General features: G+C 40.6%; 1 protein-coding gene across 4 annotated transcripts in view; it reads right to left on the bottom strand.

The window, feature by feature from the left end:
• Window positions 1-22259, bottom strand: part of sema3ab (sema domain, immunoglobulin domain (Ig), short basic domain, secreted, (semaphorin) 3Ab) — a 412514-nt gene that overhangs the window by 109070 nt on the left and 281185 nt on the right. For all 4 annotated transcript variants that reach the window (XM_043714215.1, XM_043714218.1, XM_043714217.1 and 1 more), the window contains one exon: window positions 10935-11054. In XM_043714215.1, the coding sequence (XP_043570150.1) occupies window positions 10935-11054 (120 nt within the window). The remainder of the gene's footprint in view (window positions 1-10934; window positions 11055-22259) is intronic.

The following is a 22259-nucleotide window of genomic DNA, read 5'->3' as shown; positions in this document are numbered from 1 at the left end:
ACAATGGGAGGATATTTAATTGGGGAAAAGGAAACTATGATGTTATCAGACATGAGTTGGGAAGCACGGACTGGGAGCAATTGTTCCATGGAAAGGGCACTATAGACATGTGGAGATTGTTTAAGGAACAGTTGTTGCGAGTGATGCATAAATGTGTTCCTCTGAGACAGGCAAGAAGGGGTAAGATAAAGGAACATTGGATGATGAGTGCGGAGGAGCTTCTCGTCAAAAGAAAGAAGGTAGCTTACGTAAGGTGGAGGAAGCTAGGGTCTTGCTCAGCTCTAGAGGACTACAGGCAGATGAGGAAGGAGCTCAAAAATGGTCTGAGGAGAGCCAGGAGGGGGCACGAAAAGGCTTGGCAGGAAGGATTAGGAAGAATCCAAAGGCATTTTACACATATGCGAGGAATAAGAGAATGATCAAAGAAAGAGTAGGGCCGATCAGGGATAGAGCTGGAAATGTGTTGCTGGAAAAGCGCAGCAGGTCAGACAGCATCCAGGGAACAGGAGAATCGACGTTTCGGGCATAAGCCCTTCTTCAGGAAGGGCTTATGCCCGAAACGTCGATTCTCCTGTTCCCTGGATGCTGCCTGACCTGCTGCGCTTTTCCAGCAACACATTTCCAGCTCTGATCTCCCGATCAGGGATAGCATAGGGAACTTGTGTATAGAGTCTGAGGAGGTAGGGGAAGCCCTAAATGAGTTTTTTGCTTCTGTCTTTACTAAAGAAAAGGACCTCGTAGTGAATGAAACCTTTGAAGAGCAGGTGTGCATGCTGGAATGTTAGAGATTGAGGAAGCTGATGTGCTGAAAATTTTGTCAAACATTAAGATTGACAAGTCGCCAGGGCCAGACCAGATTTGTCCTCAGCTGCTTTGGGAAATGAGAAATGTAATTGCTTCGCCACTTGCGAAGATCTTTGCATCCTCGCTCTCTACCAGAGTCGAACCTGAGAACTGAAGGAAGGCAAATGTAATTCCTCTCTTCAAGAAAGGAAATAGGGAAATCCCCAGCTATTACAGACCATTAAGTCTCACGTCTGTCGTCTGCAAGGTGTTAGAAAGGATTCTGAGGGATAGGATTTATGACCATCTGGAAGAGCATGACTTGATTAAATGCAGTCAGCACAGCTTTGTGAGGGGCAGGTCATGCCTCACAAATCATATTGAGTGCTTTGAGGATGTTACTAGACAAGTTGATGAGGGTCGAGCTGTGGATGTGGTGTATATGGACTTCAGCAAGGCATTTGATAAGGTTCCCCATGGTAGGCTTGTTCAGAAGGTCAGGAAGAATGGGATACAGGAAAGGTTAGCTGTCTGGATACAGAATTGGCTGGTTGACAGAAGGCAGCAAGTGGTAGTGGAAGGAAAGTATTCTGCCTGGAAGTCTGTGGCGAATGGTGTTCCACAGGGCTCTGTCCTTGGGCCTCTACACTTTGTAATTTTTATTAATGACTTGGATGAGGGGATTGAAGGATGGGTCAGCAAGTTTGCAGACGACACAAAGGTTGGAGCTGTCGTTGACAGTATAGAGGGCTGTTGTAGGCTGCTGCGTGACATTGATAGGATGCAGAGATGGGCTGAGAGGTGGCAGATGGAGTTCAACCTGGATAAATGAGAAGTGATGCATTTTGGAAGGTCGAATTTGAAAGTTGAGTACAGGATTAAAGACAGGATTCATGGCAGTGTGGCGGAACAGAGGGATCTTGGGGTGCAGATACATAGATTCCTTAAAATGGCCACCCAAGTGGACAGGGTTGTTAAGAAAGCATATGGTGTTTTGGCTTTCATTAACAGGGGGATTGAGTTAAGAGCTGTGAGATCTTGTTGCTGCTCTATAAAACTTTGGTTAGACCGCACTTGGAATACTGTGTCCAGTTCTGGTCGCCCTATTATAGGAAAGATTTGGATGTTTTGGAGAGGGTTCAGAAAAGATTTACCAGGATGCTGCCTGGAAGGGAGGGCTTATCTACGAAGAGAGGTTGACTGAGCTCGGACATTTTTAATTGGAAAAAAGAAGGAAGAGAGGGGACCTAATTGAGGTATACAAGATAATGAGAGGCATAGATAGAGTCGATAGCCAAAGACTATTTCCCAGTGCAGAAATGACTAACATGGGGGGTCATAGTTTTTAGCTGGTTGGAGGAAAGTATAGAGGGGATGTCAGAGGAGGGTTCTTTACGCAGAGAGTTGTGAGAGCATGGAATGCGTTGCCAGCAGCAGTTGTGGAAGCAGGGTCATTGGGGACATTTAAGAGACTACTGGACATGCATATGGTCACAGAAATTTGAGGGTTCGTGCATTAGATTTACCTCACATGAGGATCAATGATCGGCACAACATCGTGGGCTGAAGGGCCTGTTCTGTGCTGTACTGTTCTATGTTCTATGTTCAAGTAGGTGCAAAATGATAGAGAACTCGGAAAGCAAGCTAAGAGCCCTGAGAGGAGTATGCAGAGGGACATAGATGTTTAAGCAACTGGACAAATTGGACAACATTTTAATCAGTAAGACAACCGAAGATTTTAGGCAAAAGGCAGGAAACTGGAGTTGAGGATTATCAGATCAGCCATGATCTCATTGAATGGTGGAGCAGACCCGATGGGCTGAATGGCCTACTTCTATTCCTACATCTGATAGTCTTATTGTGCACCTTGTTGTATTCTAATGTGTGAGATGGATACCTGTCTCTGTGTACAAAGAAACAGAATTACAAAGTAAAGCTTTGTTGAGCTCCAAAGTATTGTTGTGGTGAACTTATGTTGTAATTAAGTCTGGAACTCGCCATGTTGACTTGGTGAGGCCAGTGCTGGTTTGATTTGAACCTTTGTAGGCAGCAGTGATGGAAGGGGCCTGGCAATCACTGCCCTTGGCTTGTTAGAGAATGCGGGCCAGAGAAACAGTCCAGCACTGACCTTCATATCGGGATTTGACCTTATCTAATATTGCTCCATTATCTGTGAAAACAGCAACTTAGACCATCAGACTCAGGAGCAGAATTAAGCTATTCAGCCCAACCAGTCTGCTCTACCATTTGCTAATTGCTGACAGGTTTCTCAATCCCACTTTCCTGCCTTCTTGCCATAACCCTTGATCCCCTTACTTAGCAAGAACCTATCTATCTCTGTTTTAAAAACACTCAATAATTTGGCATCCACAGCCTTCTGCGATGATGAGTTCCATCGATTAACCAGCCTCTGGCCGAAGAAATTCCTCAACATCTCAGTTTTAATGGGTTGTCCTTTCACTCTGAAGCTGTGCTCTGGGGTCCCAATCTCTCCTTTCCGTGGAAATATTTTCTCCATGTCCACTCTATCCAGGCCACTCAACTATTTTCTAAGTTTCAGTACTTGTATATCAATGAGGCAATATTAGTTAATAATGAGGTGTTAATTCATACAAACAGGTCCCTTGCTGCTCATGAGTGAGATTCTCATTGAATCGATCAAATTAAACACGCAAAATCAGAACTTTGATTTTCTCAATGTTGAAAATGAGATTTTACCATTTTCTCTCCATTTCACCAACTAACTCATTATTTCTCCCATCATTCAGGACCTGGTAACATACAGCTTATCTTCATAATTTAATACAAAATTATTGAAACTTTACATGACAAAGATTGCAGCTATTGAACCAAAGCGTGGAATCATGATTTTAATGCAGAAAAACTCAAGGTTTTAAATTCATCTTGGGAAATAGTATAAAAAGGCCGATGGCAAATAGCCATCGAGTTGGACTTTCTATTCTATTGACTTGTATTCATTTTAACTGCTTTATCATTCTTTTTTGTCTAAGGTTGAAATGAAGATGCAAATTCAGATAAATATCCTTTTCAGAGATAGAAATAAACATTTAAATGTGTCACATCACCACCATTGTCAAACTAAAGCCAAACTAAAGAAGAAGAGGAGGAATAAATAGAATCTGTATTTACTTGCTGCTTTATCAAGTCTCTCAGAAATATTCAGAATCACTTTACAAACAATACATTCCTTTGAAGATTGTTATTAAGCGGGCCAACGCAACAAGGATTGCACAGAGCAAGATCCCAGAATCAGCAATGTTAATGACTAATTTATCAAACATTAAAAGTACTGGCTGAAAGAAGAATATCGACCAAGAAAGGAGAAGAACTTGCTTCTTCTCCTTCAACTTTTGTGCATTTGAACAAATCCCACACCTTCCTCTAATTATGCAGCATTCCTTTCATCGCAATGTTGCAGCCTAACTTTGGGTTGCGAGTTTTTTTGAGATTTGAATTCATAACCTTCAGAAAAAGAAATGTATGTGCTCCTAAACGAGATGAATCTAATTAATAGTGATTATCAAATGTTTTGTTGAAACAGTTTAGAATATCAGAACTCAAGGTCTGTCAGTAGACATTGCCTTGCAGAAAGTTTTTTATTTTGATTGTACATAACTTACTATCTAACTTCTAAAACAATATTCAATAGCCAAACTATCAAAGGGGAGGGAAGATGTCTGTACATGTTGACAGTTCATGTCTATGTTGATGGAAGTTATTAGTACACTTTAGAGCATCTCAAGGATAATTTTAGCAATCTGTTTTCATGAAGCATTGTTTTATATTATGCAAATAAAGAACATTTGTCTGCATGCCACAGTGATAGTAATTGAAGGGCAGACGTTTTAAATTTACTTTAATAACCTTCTGACATGTTTGTAATTATAATTTATAAATTACCTCAAGATATCTACTTGAAGCTATAGTGATCATTAAGAATATGTCATCACCTAATTTTGGTTAAGAGAGGGTTACTCTCAGTCAATTAATCTGGTTCTCCTGCCTTCTGAAGAGTAATTTTCTGTAATAGAAAAGACGTGGAATCTGCCTAAATTGACAATCATTGATGCAGAGTGATCAAACACTTGGCACTGCTTAATAACAGTATCACTGATGACAGCCAGTGAACTCTTAAAGCACACTGCTGCTCACAATCCAGGAGCAAAACAACAACTGTCCTATTATTCATAACATTTTCTGAAAAGGAATTGATACAAACCTACACTGGGCAGATCAAACAAAACACCAGAAGGTTTGACTTTGGTCTGAACTTTCAAACTTTTTTTTAAAATAGCCAGCAGTAGGGAAACTAACACACCTGGCCTGAAAACTATTTCTCCCTTGTATATATCATCAAGAAACTTACTCAGGGGGAGAACTGGTGAAAACACTGGAAAGAAAGTGAATCATTGGAGATAGATTTTTTCAAGGTAGAAATAATAAATATAATTTTGGAAATATTTCAATTTGTTACACAAAGGAAACAGGTTTCAAATGTAGATGAATAATATTTTTTCAGAATCATCAGCCCCACATATCACATGGACTCTATCCCATGAGCATTGTTTTTAACTAAGGTGGAAGTTTGATGTTCTCTGTGCTATTGATCCTAATTAGTTGGGACACAGGAGTCACTCTCACACCTCAGTTGTTCAGAAGGATGCAGGTTCAAGTCCAACTCCATTGTAGTGAGCACTAGGATCAAGGCTAATATTCCATTTTTCAGAGATGCTGCTTTCTGAGAGATGTTAAACCAAAGGCTTGACTACCTACCAAACCAGGAGAAAGTGAGGACTGCAGATGCTGGAGATCAGAGCTGAAAATGTGTTGCTGGAAAAGCGCAGCAGGTCAGGCAGCATCCAAGGAGCAGGAAAATCGACGTTTCAGGCATAAGCCCTGAAGAAGGGCTCATGCCCGAAACGTCGATTCTCCTGCTCCTTGGATGCTGCCTGACCTGCTGCGCTTTTCCAGCAACACATTTTCAGCTACCTACCAAACCAGGCATTCAAAAAATCCCATTACATGTTTTAGATAATGATCAGGGAAGGTCTCCCTGTTCTCTTGGCCCAGTTTTGTTTATCCCTCAATCAACGTCACTGAAACAAATGATTGTGGATATTGGAAATCTGAAACAAAATTAGAAATTGCTGGAGGCTGCCAGATCTGCTGAGATTCCCCAGAAATTTCTGCATTTGTCACAGAAACACAATTGCTTGATTACTATCACATTGCTGATCCTCTCCAGTTTTCAATGTACTTGGTTAATGGGCAAATGCTGAACGTTTCAAAATGAAAAAAGTTATTGGAACAAAGTTCTTTTGAGTTTGTTAGCACTTTTCTTACATACAGAAACAAATTCTCTTTTTGTTCCATGTGTAACATTTCATCCTTACTGTATCTAATTGTTTGAAATCAATCCTCATCTCACCATATCCTGTCCTCAATGATTTATTTACACTGACTCCCAAAACTTATCTTGTCTCAATGTTTTTAATTACTGCCTTTTCATTTCTCTTTACTGGAATTATGCACAACAATGAGAATATGTTTCTGTTCTCAATAAAATGTAGAAAGGAACTAAATCACTACACCAATTAATCTCAGCAGATTATATTGTGCTTTAAGAATCTGTTGTGTGGGAGTGTGGTTCGACTATTAAGTGATTGTACTTTGTTTTATAGAAAACTGCAAGCTTTTTCTATATTTTTACAACATGATTTGTTTTCTCCTTTAATGTCACAGATCATGGCAAAGATTTACCATGCTGCTTCAGGGACATTTTCAGCTCCCAAACCCACATTCATAGCTCAGGCACTTTCATCTACATTTTTGAAGGGTCTAACCGAGCAATGGCAGAGAGTAGCTGAAGTTCTAGCAGAGGAGGTAAGCTCCTAAAGCTGAGGGCTGCCTAGTGAAGCCTCCAGCAATAACACATCAGCATCCTGACCAGCTGAGGAGGGAGTTTCTTGATGAAGGAGGAGAGGGAACCTCAACATGAGACACTCTCTGCATCAAAGATCTTTTTTTTTAACATTTTGAGCACCCACGGTTATGATCACAGATGGCCGACCTGACAATGGGATACCCTGCTGTTGCTGGGTGACCAGGATTGGTGTGGACGTTCTGAAGAAGGGTCAATGGACCTGAAACATTAACTCTCATTATGTCCACATATGCTGCCAGATCTGTTGAGCTTTTCCAGTAATTTCTGTTTTGTTTCTGATGTGTGTGGGGTCCCACAGCCCGGCTCTACATGAGGCAGCCATGGAGTCCAGGCTCATGTCTCTTGCCTGGTTTCTCAATTGGAAATCCCAGGTAGTGCGGGAACTTTGTCAGTCCTGTAATGGGCTCTAATTGCCTTCAAGTGTCTACAAGTGACTTCTATCTTCACCATGTCAGCATGCCAGTCATTGGTGCAGAATTTCAGCTTCATCTACCTTCATTTCCAGCCCTGACCCAGTCAGCCCAATGTGATTGGAAAGATTGTTGAATCTGGAAAAATATTCATCTATAAAGTTTCAAAACTAAGGATCACAAAGAGATGGAAGAGAAGTTGAGATGGGCGGAAACGTTAGAAAATTTAGAAGATAAAATGCAAAGTTATAGCTCATAAATTAAAAGGGGCAGGATACAAAATTGGTTGAGTGACAGGAAACAGAGAGTAGTGGTTAATGGATATTTTTGGACTGGTGGAAGATTTCCTATTCTATTCTTGTCTGGTATATGGGCATCGCTGGCAATGCCAGCATTTATCGCCCATCTCGAATTGACTTTGAACTGAACGAAGTGCTCAGTCACTCCAGACAGCTGTAATGTCTACAGTGCAACCTCGATTATCCGAAAATCAATTATCTGAATTTCGGATTATCCGAGCAAGACCTCAAGGTCCCGATGCTTGGTTAAACTCTGTTATCCAAACATTCAATTATCCGAACAAAATACTCCCCACCCGTGTTGTTTGGATAATCGAGCTTGCCTTGTAAATCATATCGCTATGGTAAGCCAGACCAGGAAGGATGGCAGTTTCTTTCCCTGAATAATTCCCTGGATAATTGAATCCCTACATTGTGGAAACAAGCCATTCTGTCCTCCGACTCCACACGGACCCTCCAAAGAGTAACTCATCCAGACCAATTCCACCTACCCTATATTTACCCCTGACTAATGCACCTAACCTACTTATCCCTGAACACAATGGGCAAGTTTGCAAGGCAATTCACCCTAACCTGCACATCTTTGTATTGTGGGAGGAAACCAGAGCACCTGGAGGAAACCCACACAGACACGGGGACAATGTGCACACAGACCAATATTTACTCCAGACTTTACTCAATACAAATTTCACTATCTGCCATGACGGGTTTAAAACTCAAGTCTCTAGAACGTTCTGGAATCTGGGATCGGGGCATTTGCACTATGTCACCACCTCCCCAATTAATGAAGCACATCTTTCTCTTTATTAAATTTTCTGAACAAAAATAATTGATGATTTTTATATCCTGTGAGAGATATTTGTATCTTTAATCGGCAGCACTGGGCAGAGACTGTGCATCTCTGATTGGCAAATCTCACAGTTAGCATACAAAACTGGTCCAGATGCTGATTACAGGGCTTCTTGTGGCACTGTACAGTGAAACTTTTGTTGCGACATCAGCAGAATAACTCCTGTGGAGGCAAAATGTACAAAAACAGTGTGTCTCCCTGGAGGATGCTGGAAAGCAACATAGATCTCTGAGTATCTCCTGCCAGATAGAAGAGTTTATTTGTAGATTTTTCCTTTGGAATATTTTGTTAGGAACATTATATACTGAAACTACAACAGCAATGTTCCCTCAGGAGATAAATTGCTTCCTTTTGTTCAGACCTGACCCTGCTTTTTTCAAACCTTTCTTTCAGAGAGGTTCTTTTACAAAAGTGTTCTGCACCAACTACTTAATTTGCAGCTCAAAGATTGAAATAAAATTTCTAAAAACCCTTTATATTAATCAATACCTGAGATATTGATAATGATACTTACATGGGTTTGTATTTTCAAAATATATAATTAACTAAAAGCAGGAAGACATCTGCATGGAAAGTAACAGGTGAAAGTGTCAGATGAACATTCTTTCTGACATTGAGTATAACCTTAGAATATGCTTGATGGAAAATTGCTCTGTCTGCAATTTTAATCACATGTAAATCACTCGGCTGTTTCTATAATAGGATTGATTTGGCAGACAATCAAAATGCATCCTCCTGCCCTTTCAATTTTTAAAATCATGCTTTTACAGGTGTTGAAAAAGATCTTTCTCTGATAGCCACAATCTTGAATTTTGCTGCATTAATTTTTCAAATTAAATGAAATGTGGTATGCATATCTCTTTCCCATTGTCATTAATCTGGAATAATTTCACTGAAACACACAACCGCAGCAATGTTAAAAATAGGAACTGTAGTCTAATTATGCCAATGTATATTGTAGCCATATGTGCTGAACTGGCAATGTCAATGTCCTTTCAATTGCTGGGCACAGAAAAGGAAAAAGTATCCTGGGTCTTTGGCAGACTCTATGGTGACATTATTATTAAACTAAAGCGCTGGCAATTTTCTGCTTTTGCATTTGGCAGCCCAGGAAGTCCACCCATTAAATGAATAACAGGAAACGGTGGGCTGAAGGGTGTGAAGTGGAAACTCCAAGCCAAAGAGTTTAAACAGAACTGATTTAAAAAAATATAAACATACCACAATACAACTTCATTAGACAAACATTTTCTAATCAAAGCACCAGGAATGATAATAGCTAGTGCCTCCAGATGTGTCTTCTGGCGATTGACTAGAGTTCACTTTGTACACCAACACTGTTGGTGGTGTGTGGTTTATCAGTACAGAGTACTATTTTGAGAAGTTATTTATGTCTATTTTCCTTTGCAACAGAAAAATGGAAACATTTGTTCAGCATCACTGCTTCCCTCACCCTCATTATCTTCCTCTGTATTGGTTTTAGCATCAGTTCATGGCCAAGCTCTTTCAATAAAACTTGCAAAGAGAAACAGAAACAGAGAAATAGAAACAAAAACAGAAACTGCTGGAAAATCTCAGCAGGTCTGGCACCATCTGTGCAGAGAGATCAGAGTTAATGTTTCTGGTAGAGTAACCCTTCTTCAGAACTTTTGTTTCTGATTTCCAGCATTTGCAGTTCTTTTGGTTTTTATTGCATAAGAGAAAGCTGTTTATGCTAGCTGCAAGTCTTCACTAATTTCCAACAGTTTCTAACTGATCACAGTGTTTATATTGCACCAGGTGAGAGGTCGTTACGCTACTATGTCCACCATGATCACCCAAAATTTATCCTACAGTGCAGGACAAAGACGTGAAAGTGATAGCAAGATAGCACATGGAGGCAAAAGGAATGGACAAGCTCTCCTCTCATCATCTGCTGGTGGCTGTATAAGACTGTAGCCTGTCCAATTGTTGGAGAATGGTTTATGGACGTGGAGAAATCAAAACACCAATAATAGCACCCAATGAACCATGCAAACACAGAGAGAGAACCACTTCATTGCTCATCCCCACTGCTGCAGATGGTCCCTTACTGAAGGAACTGAAGGTGACAGGAGCTGTAGTACCTCCGTAGAGGAGAGAAACAAAATGACGAGCAAAATGTTTACAGGAAATGAGTCACCTGGTAATGCCCACATATCCCTGCAAAATATAACTTTAATGTGTGGCTTGACCTATGGAAAGAACAAATTTGATTGCAACACCAGATGGTCGATCGCATTAACCGATCTTTGGTTTTCCTTCACATATAAATTGATCTCTTATTTTGATCACTGTCTTCATGTCTGGACTTCACTTGATGTGGTTATCAGATAATATTGTGTTGAAGTCAACAGTTGACTAAATACAAAATGAAAATGAAGCACTTGACAACAATCAGTCCTGTTAAGTCATCATGATGACTGAAGTACAATAATATCTTTGATGTTTGCTCCACACCCAACCTTATTAAAACCATAAGGAGATATGAGAAACTGTATAGTTTGCAGAAAGACAGGCTTCTTTTGTTAGAATTATAATACAAACAGATCATCACAGAAAATGTATTAGACAAATAGAAAACAGGTGTAAGAGGGATTTTGTTTTACCTCAGGTCGATGACCAACTTCAATATAGGCACAGACTGGGTGAAAGGCTCCAGTTCCACAGGCATACAGGTGGCTTTGGTTATAAGGCTGCAGAACCCGGATGAAGTTTGCACATTCTTTCTGTGTGAGAGATAACATGGAAGGAATTCAGGGGTCAATGCAAGTTGCTCTGTGGAACTATCTTCAGCTCAAATTATTTCTTGAATGGTACTGACTATTCCAGGAATACATTCTGGCAACATTAAGTCTTTCAGTTTCAATAGTATATCAGGTTTACTCCTTACATAGAACATTGAACAGTACAATACAGGAACAGGCCCTTTGGCCCATCATGTCTGAGACAACACATGATGCCAATCTAAACTAATCCCATCTACCTGTACATGGTCCTTATCCCTGTATTCCATAAGATCATAAGACCATAAGACATAGGAGCAAAATTAGACCATTCAGCCCATTGAGTCTGCTCCACCATTTGATCATGACTAATTTACTCAACCCCATTCTCCTGCCTTCTCCGCATAGCCCTTGATCCCCTTTCCAATCAATAACCTATTCTTCATTAATAAAAGCAAATTACTGCGGATGCTGGAATATGAAACAAAAGAGATAATGCTGGAAAATCTCAGCAGGTCTGGCAGCATCTGTAAGGAGAGAAAAGAGCTGACGTTTCAAGTCTAACTGACCCTTTGTCAAAGCAGTTAGACTCAAAATGTCAACTCTTTTCTATCCTTACAGATGCTGCCAGACCTGCTGAGATTTTCCAGCATTTTCTCTTTTGGTTACCTATTCTTCATTGTCTTAATTACACTCAGTGCCTTAGTCTCCATAGCCCTTTGCAGCAATGAGTTCCAGGCACTTACCACCCTCTGTATAAACAAACTTGCCTTAGATATCCCCCTTAAACTTTTCCCCTCTCTTTAAAATTATGCCATCCTGGAAAAAAGACTCTATCCATTCCTCTCATCATTTTATATATTTCCATCAGGTCATCACTCAGCCTTCAACGTTCTAGAGAAAACAACCCAAGTTTGTCCAACCTTTCCTTGTATCTAATACACTTCAGTCCAGGAAACATCCTGGTAAACCATTTCTGTAAGCTCTCCAAAGCCTTCATATCCTTGTGACCAGAACTACAAACAAAAGTGCAAAAGCCACCCAACTAATGTCTTTCTTGTCAACTTTTATACTCAATGCCTCAATCGATGAAAGCAAGCATGCCATATATCTACTTTACCACCTTATCCAACTGTATTGTCACTTTCAGGGAGCTATGGACTTGCATCCTAAGATCCCTCTGTATATCAGTGTTCCAAAAAGGCCTGCCATTTACTGTATAGTTTCCTATTGCTTTATATTCCTATAGTTTCCCGAAATGCATCACTGCACATGTCCACATTAAACTCCATCTGCCATTTCTTCACAAAAACACTTTCCAACTGCTCTATATCCTGCTTTATCCTTTAAGAAACCTCCTCACTCTGCACAACTTGTCTTATAATAAATAATGCAAAGCTGGAAAATGGTGAGTCTGATGTCAGTGATGGGTAAGTTGAGAGATAGTAGTTACATGTCCATTCTTATTGCCTATAATAGCTTCAAAATAAAACTACCTGATGAAGCTATGTCTAATAATAACTCCACAGTCTAACAATGCACACAAAATAAACATCAGAACCATAAGGAGATATGATCACTATTGTTTTCATAGAGATAAACATTGCACTGTCTTGGCTTGGCTGATACAGATATTGACACAGATCAGCCTGCCACCTACACTAAAAACTTTGATTTGGAGAAATCAACTATTTTTAAGGGAAAATATTGCTGTCAATTATATTGCCATCTGGGATTTTATGCTTAAGGCACAGCTGTTGGAATGTAGAAGAGTTGCACAGATGGTGAATATATTTTCAACGTAGCCAATTCACCAGGCAGCTGATCGATTGCTTACACAGTAGTCCAGACCTACTTGAGAACTTGTAGCTTTGTCCTAGTCTGTTCACAGTGTAGCCTGTTATTACAGAGATGAGTTGCCGGGAAGTTGCAGCAAAACTATGCAATAGAACCCTCTCCTGGGCAGTGCAACTGAACCACATCCATAACCCACCACTTAATAAATAAATGACAACTGCAAATGTGCTGTTTCATTGCGGCCTTGATCACTCCTGCTTCTTAGACTGAACCAGAACCTGCTGATGAGTAAAGGCTTTTTAATTAAAGGGCAAAGATGAGAATATTTTATTGAAAGCATAGCAGTAAAATAACGAGAGTTAATACAACATAACAGCACTGTATTTAGTCAAATAGACAAAATATGAGTGATAAGCTGCAGATTGTTTGATGGTGTAAGTATATTTGGAGAGACTTTAAAAAAAAGTGGGCAGCACAGTGTTTAGCACTGCTGCCTCACAGCGCCAGAGACCCGGGTTCAATTCCCGCCTCAGGCGACTGACTGTGTGGAGTTTGCACATTCTCCCCGTGTCTGCGTGGGTTTCCTCTGGGTGCTCCGGTTTCCTCCCACAGTCCAAAGATGTGCAGGTCAGGTGAATTGGCTATGCTAAATTGCCCGTAGTGTTAGGTAAAGGGGTAAATGTAGGGGAATGGGTGGGTTGTGGGTCGGTGTGGACTTGTTGGGCCGAAGGGCCTGTTTCCACACTGTAAGTAATCTAATCTAATCATGGATGCAAACGTTCATTAGGTAATCTAATGTAAGAAAAAAATATTTATAATTTTCGTGCATTTTGTCCCATTGCTCAGATTATTATAAAATAATAAATAACTTGCTGGATGGCACAAGTACTGAGATAATTGGTTGATCCAGGTGATGATAAGGAACTGTGGAAGCACTCAGCCAGTGACAGTGATACCAGCAGTGAATCTGCAAGGACAAAGCCCAACAAAGTCCTGTGTATTGCCCTGTGAGAACATTGGGTGCATAACAGAATAGTCTCACCTAAAATGTCAATTTTTTTCTTGAAAGAAAAGACTTGTTGCAGATGTTAGACTTTAAAAATATGCCTACATAAATGTCAGTGAAAAATTACAATGGTAACTTCTCTAAAGATCTTTATTGGTTATCTCTTGTTGAATATCTACCAGAACCAGGAACAAGGCTGCAGAGGTTAAAGTGATGGTTACAATTACAAAAGGATCATTTATTAGCTTAACAGGGTATGTCAATCCTGAATAAAACCATTGAATTCTGTTATATTAGAGCACGGAGGGCAAAAAGACATGTTAGACCTTCAAGCTTGTTCCTTCCAGAGATGATGTATGTTCAAACAAGAATAAATCCTGCATTTCTACAGCACCTTTCATGATTACAGAACACCCCAAAGTTTGTCTTCACAGCCAATGAAGTGCTTTTTGTCAGACACACCATTGTAAAGTAGGAACCAGATAATTAGGCACTTAGCAGCGTAAACAGGTATCTCTGTTGGCTGATGATTCAGAAAATTTCACCCAGGTTGGGTTTGCTGATGAGTATCTGCCTCCAAGACCCACCATCATCAGCTGCTTGCCCAGCAGCAGTGGGCAGCTAATTAGCAGCAAATCGGTGGCAAATTTAGGGACAATTTTAAATGTTCATTTTAAGCTTTTGTTTTAATCTGCTTTAATCTTCAGAAACACAAACATCTTGAAACTCCCTTATGGTTTCACCACCTATAGTGACCATGCCTATCCCTCCCATCAGCCCAAAGCATCAAGTGTCCCCTTCCTGACACACTCACACCCTTTATTAGATGGGCTCCAAGAGAAAGCCTATCCATTGGCTGCCTCCAGGAAGATTATGCAGATCGGTTAATCTCAGAAATCTATGGTCCTCATGCTTCTTCAAACATTAAAGCACAAGTTTCCAGCCATGACTCCATGCCATTCGTGTACTGTCCAAGCGATAACATACAACTGTTCCAGATTTACAAGTTATCAAACAAAATAATAGTGTATTCATCTTTGCACCTTCACTTCTTGCTCAACAGAACTGAAATCACCCCCAACTATATATACCCAACAGCCCAAAGCCAACCTCAAAATGCTCACTTCACTTGCACATTTCCAGTATTATACAGATCATTGGAACTTCCAAATCTACTCTCGATCAGACAGAGGTCTACATTCCATTTGAAGTACACCGACAGCTGGTGCCTCTTGGATCCTATTCTGTGTAAACATTATTCTGTGGTCCACATACAGCTGGTTCTAATCTGATTTGCATGGCTCTTCAAGTTCTGTGCTCAACAACAGATCAAATAGTTTCAGTTACTTCCACAGACGGTGATTGTAGATGCAAAGTATTCAGCCTGGAGCTCGGTGACCAGTGATGTTCCACAGGGATCTGTTCTGGGACCACCTGCTGTTTGTGATTTTTAGAAATGACTTGGATGAGGAAGTGGAAGGGTGGGAGGGTGAGATAGTAAGTTTGCCGATGACACGGAGGTTGGTGTAATTGTGAATAATGTGGAGGGCTGTTGTAGGTTCCAATGGAATATTGGCGGGATGCAGAGCCAGGATGAGAAGTGGCAGATGGAGTTCAACCTGGAAAAGTGTGAAGTCATTCACTTTGGAAGGTCAAATTTGAAGGCACACTACATGGTTAAAGACAAGATTCTTAGCAGTATGGAAAATGGGGGGTCTTGGGGTCCATGTTCATAGATCCCTAAAAGGTTGCCACCCAAGTTGAGAGGGTTGTTAAGAAGGCGTATGGTGTGTTGGCTTTCATAAGCAGGGGAATTGAGTTTAAGAACTGCGAGGTTGCACTGCAGCTCTATGGAACCCTGGTTAGACCACACTTGGAATATTGTGTTCAGTTCTGGTCGCCTCATTATAGGAAGGATGTGAAAGCTTTAGAGAGGGTGCAGATGAATTTACCAGGATGCTGCCTGGACTGGAGGGCATGTCTTATGAAGAAAGGTTAAGGGAGCTAAGGCTTTTCTGACTGGAGCAAAGAAGGTTGAGGGGTGACTTGGTAGAGGTGTACAAGAGGCATAGATAGAGTGGATAGCCAGAGACTTTTTCCCAAGGTGGAAATGGCTTCCATGAGGGGGCATAATTCTAAGGTGATTGGAGGAAGGTTTAGGGGAGATGTTAGAGGTAGGTTGTTTACATAGAGAGTGGTGGGTGCATGGAATGCACTGCCAGCAGTGGTAGTAGAGTCAGTAACAGTATGGACATTAAGGCAACTCCTGGATAGGCACATGGATGATAGTAAATTGAAGGGTATGTCAGTTAGTTTGATCTTAGAGTAGGATACAATGTCGGCACAACATTGAGGGCTGAAGGGCCTGTACTGTGCTGTACTGCTCTATGTTCCACATCCTTTATCGTGAATTGAAACAAGTCCAGTTTGGGAAGTGTATTTGTGCTCAAAGCCCCAAAATCATTGCTATTGTTTTCTTCTGAAGCATCTTCAATAAATCCACATCCAGTACATGAATAGGCAGAAAGCAGGAAAAGATTTAAGAATTACAACATTGCAAAATTTAAATTTTTGTTTCTTTCCTGCTTAATTGAAGAATGGACAATCATGTGGTTTAGAATGATCCATGATTTTAAGTTTTGTTATAACTATTTTGATTTGAGTAACTTCACAGGTGTAAGGAAAGGCTAAAGGTAAAGTTCCCATACTCTTAGTGGACTGCTCTCTCATTGGAGAGAGATGACTGGTGGTGGTTTAACCTGAGAGTAACCACACCCCAAGTTAGGGGAGAGGTTGTGAAGGAGAGTCTTTCATGGGAACCTCAGCTGGTGTGGGAATTAAACCCATGCTGTATCCATTCTAAAGCAGAGCATTTCGCCCCTAATCGTTCCTGTTGAAGGAAACATGACAACAGAGGGCAATTGAAGTGTAACAAATAAACTTGCAAATGCTAAGTAACTTGGGGATGTAGTGGGGTAAATTTGTACTTAATATTAAAGAAGTTATTCACTTGAGTTCTGAAGAAGGGTCACTCAACCAGAAACATTAACTTTGGTTTCTCTCCATGGATGCTGCCAGACCTGCTGAGCTTTTCCTGCAATTTCTGTTTTTGTTTCTGATTTCCAGCATCTTCAGCTCTTTCAGTTTTTATTCAATTAAGGATGTACGAAAGTTGGCTAGGTCAATGAAATATCACACTTATTATATTTAATTGTATCTCACTGTAGTATTGAAACTTTGGTGAATTAATTACTTTGGTATTATAACCATTACTTTATGTTCAATATCACATATTCTCAACAAAATTCCTTCATTTTATAAAGTGTTATTAATACTAAATGTATTTTAGTTAATAAAGTTATACAGTCAGTTCAATCATATCTATGTGAATGAAGAGAGGGACAGGGAACAGGGAAATAATTAATCGTATCATATTATCTCCAGTTATTATGTCTACATTTTATTTTGTAAGGCAAAAAACAAAAATAGGAAAATTGATGTAAAAATGTGTGTTCCAACTAGCATTATATCAGCTACACTTGAAAGGACCTGTCATTTTCTCAATGAAGAGAGTAGATTGCAACTGAATCCTCCTGAATTCCTCTGCACAAAGGAACTGCAGTTTTGATGCTCTGATCTTTTACAGAGTACAATAATGAACATTAACTCTGATTCCCTAGGCTTCTTTGATAGTTGGTTTGACAATCTTCAAGAATGCCATCTCTATATTGACCTGAACCATCTTTTCCTCTGATGTGCTTTGTACAATTAGGCAGGAACAAATTAATTTGTACTGAGAGAGCAGCTTTACACTTTGTTGAAGATACCAGACATTTCCTTTAACACTTACCAAAACGTCAAGGAAGTTTTCTTAATGATAATTGAAATGCTTTGGCTAGAAAAGGATTTACATAAATCACGAAACCAGTGACAGCCTACACGAACATTTTTAGGAGGTAACACTCAAGCTAATCCCCAGACAAATGTTGAAGATCTGTAACACTGATTAGGGAGTGTCATACAAGCTTTCCTGCCCAGTTATAAAAACACGAACACATCTGTACAAACATGCTCCATACAGAAGCAAATTGGAAGAGAATAAAGCCATCTGGATGAGTACAAGAGCAGCTGGATTTAACGTTTGGTACAATGTTTCGGGAAAATGCATTTAAATTCGGTTTTGAATTCCTTGACTACGATGCTAGTTAATTTATTATAGCTTTGGCTTAATTAACCTAAAATAAATTTGACAAAAGCATCTTAAAACCTGTTTGCTACAAGCAATCTCAACATCAGACAGAGAGGCGCACACACAAGCTGATTAAGTGTTTTCCATTCATTTCCCTTTCCATTTAATTCTCTCGCTGACAAACACAGCTTGGCCATCTGGGACTGGGTTACAATACACTTATCCTTTATTGCATTCTCTTCCATTGTGTGCCTCTGTTTGGACCCAGGCTTGGCTCTGTCAGTAATGCTGTTGTATCTGAGTTAAAAGATCATCACTTCTCCAAAGACTTGGGCACAAAATCCAGGCTGAAGTTTCACAGGGAATGCTGCACTGTCACGAGTGTCATTTTTAGACTGGACAGGAAACAAAATTTTAACTTTCAGCCAACACTGGTCTCAATCTGTTTGTGGAATTTTGCTGCATACAAATTGATCACTGTGTTCTCCACATTACAACAGTGAAAGATTTTATAAAAATGTGACTCTTTCTCTAGTTTTTTTCTACATTGTTCTGATGGCCTGATAGAAGTCGACAACCACACCCAAAAGATGCACAACCCTCAGTTTATCCTCACAGAAATGAGTATTTGCATTTGGGATTTGGGGATGGAGATAAACGAGTTGTTATATAGATGTGGTTATCTCCATTGACTGTATAGCTGGTGTGCAATACAAAGTGATGTCAACAGTATAAGTTGAATTCCCACACCAGCTAGGGTTACCACGAAGTACTGTCCTTCTCAACCTCTCCCCTGACCCGAGGCATGATGACCATGAAGTTTACTCACCACCAGTTGTCTATCTCTAATGAGGGAGGATGACAATGGCAGCTTCCCACCTTTTTAGAGGTAGCTGTACAGGATGATATAGAGCACAAGGCAGGAAGAGATGCAACTGACAACTCAAAAAACAGCTGCTAAACTGGGTGGTAATGAGGGGCGGGGGATACCTCTGTGCAGAGCACAGTTGGAGAAGGTGGAATCTAAAAGTTTTGTTTACTGTCTCAGCTGAAAGATACCAGCAGTGGCAGTGCAGCAATCCATGTGAAATTTCAGCTTCTAAAGGAAAATTGCTTTCTGCAGACTACTAACTTCTTAACAGGCAATGTTACACAGTGAGTGTTTGTGATATAAACTGCTCTGTAGTGGCGAGAGATATAATCATGGCTTTTAGAAGGGAATTGTATCAGGAGCTGAAGACAAAGACATTTACTATGTTAAATGGCTGGGTAGTGGGAACAGTGAAGGTGTTCTTGTGTTGGATCAGAGTGGTGCTGGAAAAGCACAGCAGTTCAGGCAGCATCCGAGGAGCAGGAAAATCGAAGTTTTGGGCAAAAGCCCTTCATCCTCTATTCCTGATGAAGGGCTTTTGCCCGAAACGTCGATTTTCCTGGTCCTCGGATGCTGCCTGACCTGCTGTGCTTTTCCAGCACCACTCTGATCCAGAATCTGGTTTCCAGCATCTGCAGTCACTGTTTTTACTGAGTGTTCTTGTGTTGTCACAGTCATTATCTCCACAAGTACGATGACACATCTACGATACTAAAGTAGACCAGTACACAGCACTTGATTCCTGAAGAAGGGCTTATGCCCGAAACATCGATTCTCCTGTTCCTTGGATGCTGCCTGACCTGCTGCGCTTTTCCAGCAACACATTTTTCAGCACAGCACTTTATCTCAAGATATATAGAATGGGCAGTCTGTGACTCCAACAACACTTAAAGGCTCTGGCCAAATAGCATCAAGCAGAACGTAGGGATGTGATTGTCACTGGCTGGGCCCAGATTATTGCCTTCCCTAGTTGCCCCTTGAGAAGGTGGGGGTGAGCTGCCTCCTTGAACCGCTGCAGTCCATCTGCTGTAGGTAGACCCACAATGCCTTTAGGGAGGGAATTCCAGGATTTTGACCCAGCGACACTGAAGGAATGGCGATATATTTCCAAGTCAGGATGGTGAGTGGCTTGGAGCGGAATTTGCAGAAAATAGCGTTCCTGTATCCTTCTATCAGGCATCCCAGAGATGGAAATTCACAAAGTTAGGACAATATTACAATATTTCAAACTTAATTATGTTTGACAGACAAAGCATGGAGTATTCAACTGGTAGAAGGTAAGTTGATGTTAGGAAACATTTTTTTATGTTAAGTGATTTAATACCTGAACTAGTCTTAATGGATGGGATTGCAGAGATTTAAATGCATTGGGTTTTAGAGATTTCTGCCTAAGAATGAGTCAAAAGGATTGTTGAGCCTTCTGACCTGGTAACTTCTGCACTTACAATTAAACTACATCCGATATCATAAGACGTCATACTAATAATAGCTCAAAGAACCATTGCAACACAGCCCCAGTACAGAGCACACAGATTTGATAACTTACAGATGATCAGCCATAAACCTGGCTGCATTAGACTGCAGGCCATTTAACGGAAGCAAATGAACATGGAGCAAGTTAGAGATCGAGCCCAAATGTTGACAGGGTTGAGTTGCGTGGGTGGATGGAGTTCAGAATTTGGAAGAGGAAATTTGGTAGTTCTTGCAGATTTAATGCCACAGCATGCAATTCTTTACATTGCCAGGATCCTTGCTGTAATGTCAGCTGACTTGGCTTCAAATTAAGCATCAGCAGAAAGCACTTTTCCAGGACAAGGAAGACAGGCTACCGCCTGTAACTGGGAGCAGAGAGGGTGGTGGCAGGATCCTGAACCCTGAATCCAGGACTTTGGGGTAAGATACAGTGAGAGACCCACATGAAGGAGGATGGGAAACTGTTCGGTTAGGTAAAGCTCTCCTCCTTCGCTCAGCCAATAGCAGTGCTGGAAGGCCTTTTTTCCCTAAGCTGTCATCATCAACTCACCTGGAGGCGTCAGAGTCTCAAAGGCCCAGCAAATGAGGCAGACCATGTTGAAAGCTGGAAGACAGCTCTAATACAAGGTTGCCAGCCTGATGATAATATTTCATTGGGTAACTAGGCACCTGAAGTAGATTGGCTGCCTCCTTTGAACCCAGAAGTCAATGGAATGAAGATGAGCTGGTGTCACCTTTGAGATTTTGCTAAGTTTAACATCTGACTCAAATCATATTTTCTGGGAATTACAATTCACCCTGAATAAAATCAGAAATCTGAATAAAGAAACATAAAGTATGGAGGACACATGCAGATCCCAGCTAGCACAGGAAAGGAAAGGTTCACAACACATGCATTCAAAATAGTGCAAAATGTCACTGAAACAATACTGTTTTGTAGATACTAATTTGCCTTCTGTGGTCTGTTGTACAAGGAAATAGTTTCAAAAGGGTTAATGTTGAAGACTTCATTAAGTTCCACCCAATCTAATGATGTCATACAGCCTGGTGTCAAAATGGACAGAAACATCTCCCAGCAGCCTTATGGTCATTAAGATGACAGAAGAGTTATCAACTCTCTGTCTCATTTCTAACAGTGTAGCACCTCCTCTGTACTGATTCTAGCATAAAGAAGAACATAAAGGAGAACCCTAAAGCTTTCTATAGGTGTGTGAGGGATAAAAGGATGATTAGGGTGGGAATAGGGCCAGTCAAAGACAGAAATGGAAAGTTGTGTGTGGACCCTATGGAGATCAGAGAGGTGCAAAATGAATATTTCTCCTCTGTTTTCACTCAGGAAAAGGAGAATATTTTAGAGGAAAAGACTGAGATACGGGCTATTAGATGACAAGGGATTAAGGTTAGTAAGGAGGAGGTGTTATCAATTCTAGAAGGTGTGAAAGTAGACAAGTCCCCTGGCCGGATGGAATTTATCCAAGGATTCTCTGGGAAGCTAGGGAGGAGATGGCAGAACCTTTGGCCTTGATCTTTGAGTCATCATTGTCTACAGAGGATTGGAGGATTGCAAATGTTGTGACCTTGTTCAAGAAGGGCAGTAGAGTTTACCTAGGTAATTATAGACCTTACATTGTTGAAAAAAATTTTTGGAAAGGATTATAAGAGATAGGATTTATAATCATCTAGCAAGCAACAATTTGATTGGAGATAGTCAACATGGATTCGTCAAGGGTAGGTCGTGTTTCACAAACCAGAAGTTTTTGAGAAGGTGAGCAAACATGTAAGGTAGGGCAGTTGATGTGGTATACATGGACTTCATTAAAGCCTTTGATAAGATTCCACATGATAGGCTGTTGGAGAAAATCTGGAGGCTTG

The sequence above is a fragment of the Chiloscyllium plagiosum genome, chromosome 23, assembly GCF_004010195.1.
Source record: "Chiloscyllium plagiosum isolate BGI_BamShark_2017 chromosome 23, ASM401019v2, whole genome shotgun sequence".
NCBI lineage: Eukaryota > Metazoa > Chordata > Chondrichthyes > Orectolobiformes > Hemiscylliidae > Chiloscyllium > Chiloscyllium plagiosum.
Note: the sequence above shows the minus strand (reverse complement) of the source record. Positions and strands in the feature narration are given on the sequence as shown.